This window comes from Pseudophryne corroboree, chromosome 3, assembly GCF_028390025.1.
Source record: "Pseudophryne corroboree isolate aPseCor3 chromosome 3, aPseCor3.hap2, whole genome shotgun sequence".
NCBI classification, from domain to species: domain Eukaryota; kingdom Metazoa; phylum Chordata; class Amphibia; order Anura; family Myobatrachidae; genus Pseudophryne; species Pseudophryne corroboree.
In genome coordinates, this window is record NC_086446.1 from 535,943,937 (window position 1) to 535,948,698 (window position 4,762).

General features: G+C 43.6%; 1 protein-coding gene across 1 annotated transcript; it reads right to left on the bottom strand.

The window, feature by feature from the left end:
- Positions 1–858: 858 nt before the first annotated feature.
- Positions 859–1,886, bottom strand: LOC135057991 (spindlin-Z-like). Its single transcript, XM_063963663.1, has one exon. It carries the CDS (start codon positions 1,651–1,653, stop codon positions 859–861), a length of 795 nt encoding a protein of 264 aa, XP_063819733.1. The 5' UTR covers positions 1,654–1,886.
- Between the last annotated feature and the right edge of the window lie 2,876 nt (positions 1,887–4,762).

Consider the following 4,762-nt stretch of genomic DNA (forward strand, 5'->3'; position numbering starts at 1 on the left):
GATCAAACAGGAAAACAGCAATTTACAGTTGATGACAGTATAGGACAAGTACAGGGTAAATAAACATAGTTACATCAGCAGATGACACTGGAATAAGTATCAGGTGGCAGAAGACTGCTGGATGTGGTACAGTTGAAGATTATTAAAGTAAGACAAAGTATAAGCACATGAGGGTAGAGGGCCCTGCTCGTGAGAGTTTACAATCTAAAGGGGAGGGGTAGACAGACAGGGGTGACACAGATGGGGCACACAGAGAACGTGGAACAGAGGGTTAGGGTGAGATTTGGCTGGGTTTGGTGAAGAAGTGGACCCCCAGAAGGCACAAGTCAATACTTAACATTGCAACATTTTACTGGGCTATGCAGGAGAAAATTAAAAATAGGGAAAAAAAAAAAAAAGAATCGATAACTTCTACAGCTTTCAAAAAGGTCAATGAAAGCTGAAATAATGGACAACTACCTCATGGAAGCCAGATACAGTATACCAAACAGTACTTAGCAGAGTTAGGAATGAGTGCTTATGAAATACAGTAACATTTTGTCATAATATTTCAGAAACTGCATGGCTGGTCTCTTGCACTCTTTTGCTCTAATACACCACCTGTTTTAGGATTTATATTCAAAAACATTATGTCTCCATGATCCCAAAAACGTCAGTCTTCTTGGAAAGTGGTTTGTTCCTTTGTAAAGGAAAGAGAACAAACGTTCTCAAACAACGGTTTCTCAATTTCTTTTTCCTCTTGGAAGAGATTGTGGATTCGCAGGAATATCTGAGCATTTCTGTAATCAGAAAGCAGCGACTTTCTACAAATGTTTACATTAGATTACGTTTGGCAAAAAAAAAAGTACAGAATCCCATTTAGGATGTCTTCACCAAATCGTAGACATAAATATGGAAATCGTCATCAAACTTAATGAAGTACACAGATGGTTTAGCTTCAACTTGATGAATAACCATGCCAGTCCTTCTTGAGCCATCTTCTTTGGCATATTCCACTTGCTTGCCCACCAGGCTGTCCACAACCTCCCCTGGTTCTCTTTCAGCTAGAGGGAAATCATTTGAGTTTGGCATGATCCGAAGATCTCCTTCTTTATAGTCATCTAAAAGTTGATACATATATAAGACTGGGTCCTTTTCATAGGTTATATAATAATAAAACCATGTGTTCATAATAGGTGCTCGTGCTAATACCATCCCTCGCCACTCATCCTTGGAACCATCCTCTGTTTCAAACATATGCTCCACTGCTTTAGCAATCATTGTGTCAGCCAAATGGGCATCGCTGATTCGGGATGAGGCAACTCTGTCTGGTAGAACTTCAAGAGCAGACACTCTTTCATCCTTGTGAAGCTTAAGTCCATAGACACAATCAAATCCATCATACTTTATAAGATAGAGTAAGGGATTCACTGGTACTTGATCCAGAACTGTTCCTTTCCACTGGGTTATTGGCCCACTGCCCTCTTTCCACCCATGCTGTATTCTACAGCCTACAATATTTCGCCTTGGCTGAGAGATTGGTTTACTTGGTCCCATATTGTTTCGATGTTTCTTATGAGATGTTCTTTTCTTCATCATATTTGCAGAAACACCTGCATGTGCTGCATCAGCTCTTGATCGCTGAGCGGCCGCCTTTCCAAATGGAGTCTTCATTCATCTGTGTATTAAAGGGCAGCAGGGCTGCCGAACTAGGGTGAAAAGTGTAGTCACTCCAAGTTTGTTGTAGTCCTTCCAGTCTACATGAAAAAGAACCCCTTCCTTTCCACCTTTCAGAAAAACTCCGACCCTCAATTGCTCTGATCAGAAGTCACTTATCTGGGGCAGATAGGATGTGTTTCCCTCCACTCCCCCTGCAGGTGATGGCTGCGGCACAGTGCTCCCCTGCGGCCAGTTGCCCCAATCCTCCTTGGTCAGACTCCGTCACCCCCACTGTGCGCTGCTATGGAAGAGCAGCTCCCGCCTCACTCCCCCTGAACATTCAAGCCCTCCGCTCAGACACTCCAGCGCTCGTTCCCTTCCCTCACCCCCTCCCTCTCCACACACTGCCAGATTTGGAGCTGGTTGCTACTATACGGCCGCCTGTCACTCTGCTGCCAGTACCAGGCCTCGCCTTCCTGACAAATACTGATCCCTCCAGAGCTACATACTGTATACTGTACTGTGCGACGTGTGTTATACACCTGGTGATTATACATCCTGTAATCTGTACTGAGCGATGTGTGAGATACACCTGGTAATATCTGTGCTCAGTGTGCTGCATTGTGGGGACCACCAGTACATATAGTAGTACAGTACAGTAGGCCATTGCTGTATCTTGCAGCTCTGTGTCACTGCAAGTATCCATTCCATATCTGTGCTGCATTGTTGTGAGCAGTGTATAGTAGGACAGTGCAGCATTTTGGTGACCAGCAGTATATATATAGTACAGTACAGTAAGCCATTGCTGTATCTTTCAGCTCCGTGTCAGACTCAGTTATAGTATCCTGATCAGTGCTCAATATCTGCTGCATTGTTGTGACCAGTATATAGTAGTACAGTGCAGCATTGTGGTGACCACCAGTATATAGTAGTACAGTACAGTAGGCCATTGCTGTATCTTGCAGCTCTGTGTCACTTCTGGTATCCTGATCAGTGCTTAATATCGGTGCTCAGTGTCAGTGCTGCATTGTGGTGACCAGTATACTACAGTACAATAGTCCAGTGCTGTTCTCGCTGCTCAGTGTCAGTTCTCCATAGTATCATCAGTGATCAGTATAATCAGTTCTCAGTATAATCAGTGCGCTGAAGACGTGTGCCCGTTTTCCGCCATTAGTGCAGTGGGATTTAGACAATTGATGAAGTTATTGTGTCCCCGGTACAAAATCCCATCTAGATTCCACTTCACTAGGCAGGTGATAGCGAGATTTTACCAATTAATATCAGTGATTTATAATTATTAATTACAGTGATCTTGCCAAATAATTCCAGTGATTTTGTCATTTTCTACCAGTGATTTGGACCAATAATACCATTGATTAGAACGAATAATTCCAGTGATTTTGTCATTTTCTTCCAGTAATTTGGACCAATAATACCATTGATTAGAACGAATAATTCCAGTGATTTTGTCATTTTCTTCCAGTGATTTGGACCAATAATACCATTGATTAGAACAAAAAATTCCAGTGATTTTGTCATTTTCTTCCAGTGATTTGGACCAATAATACCATTGATTAGGATGAATAATTCCTGTGATATTGAGGTGTTTGTGTCGCTTAGCTTAGCCGTCCAGCGACCACAGTGCACCTCTTTTTCTCTTTTCATTGGATCATGTGCTGTTTGGGGCCAACTTTTTTAAGTGCCATCCTGTCTGACACTGCAGTGCCACTCCTAGATGGGCCAGGTGTTTGTGCCGCCCTCTTTGGTCGCTTAGCTTAGTCATCCAGCGACCTTGGTGCAAATTTTAGGACTAAAAATAGTATTGTGAGGTGTGAGGTGTTCAGAATAGACTGGAAATTAGTGGAAATTGTGGTTATTGAGGTTAATACTACTATAGGATCAAAATTACCCCCAAATTCTATGATTTAAGCTGTTTTTGAGGGTTTTTTTAAAAAAAAACACCCGAATCCAAAACACACCCGAATCCGACAAAAAATTTTCAGGGAGGTTTTGCCAAAACGCGTCCGAATCCAAAACACAGCCGCGGAACCGAATCCAAAACCAAAACACAAAACCCAAAAAATTTCCGGTGCACATCTCTATTGTGTACCAAGTTTGGTGGAAATTGCTCCAGGCATTGCAGAGTTATGCTGTATGCTGAAAAACTCTGTGCTTTTGCCCCACCCTTATGGGTGCTAGGGGTGTCTAACTCCCAAAGAGTTTGTTGATAGATTGCAAGTCAGATGTGTCTCAAGTTTCGTGTAATGTGCGCCAGGCCTTCCACAGTTATGCTGTCTGCTGACATACTCTGTGCTGCTTTCCCATCCCCAGGGGTGCTAGGGCTGGCTGACCCCCACAGTGCTTGTTCCCAGATTATAAATCATATGTGTACCAAGTTTGTTGTAAATTGCTGCTTTTGGTGTAAATTGTTCCAGGCATTCCAGAGTTATGCTGTCAGCTGAAAAACTCTGTGCTGCTGCCTCACCCCAAGGGGTGCTAGGGGAGTGTTACCCTCACAGTGTTTGTTCCCAGGTTATAATTTATATGTGTAGAAAGTTTGTTTAAAATTGGTCTAGGCATTCATGAGTTATGTGGTATCCTGAAATACTCTATGCTGCAGGCCCACCCCTAGGGGTGCTAGAGGTGTTTTTACCCCCCCCCCCCCCACGGAGTTTGTTCCCAGATTGTCAGATGTCTTCCAATTTTGGTGTAAAGTGTTCCAGGCCTTCCACAGTTATGCTGTCTGCTGACATACTCTGTGCTGCGGAGTGCATAGGGTGAAGAGGCGGAGACTGCGTGAACGCAGGAATTCCAGCTCGTCCGCTTTGCAAGTGTGATGGAGTCGGACACGGTCCACTCTGTGGGGCTGGTCTCTTCAAAGTGCTGCTGGGATTTCTAACAGGAGCTGGAAGCCGAGAGAAAAGGAGGAGCAGTGAGCTGGTACAACTGCAACTGCTAAGTGGAGTATAGGTGCCGCAGGTGAGAGCACTACGGCTGCATAAAAGTGAAGGACCAAGAACCGCACAAAGATAGATAAGTATAAGCCAGCTTAATTATTGTATAAGTGATATTGCTTGTCTTCTATTTTTTACTTTTGCTGCTTTTTCTTTGAGTGTAACAGGGA

Coding starts and splice junctions, on each gene's coding strand:
- LOC135057991 (XM_063963663.1), bottom strand. CDS start 1,653: ATGAAGACTCCATTTGGAAAGGCGGCCGCTCAGCGATCAAGAGCTGAT.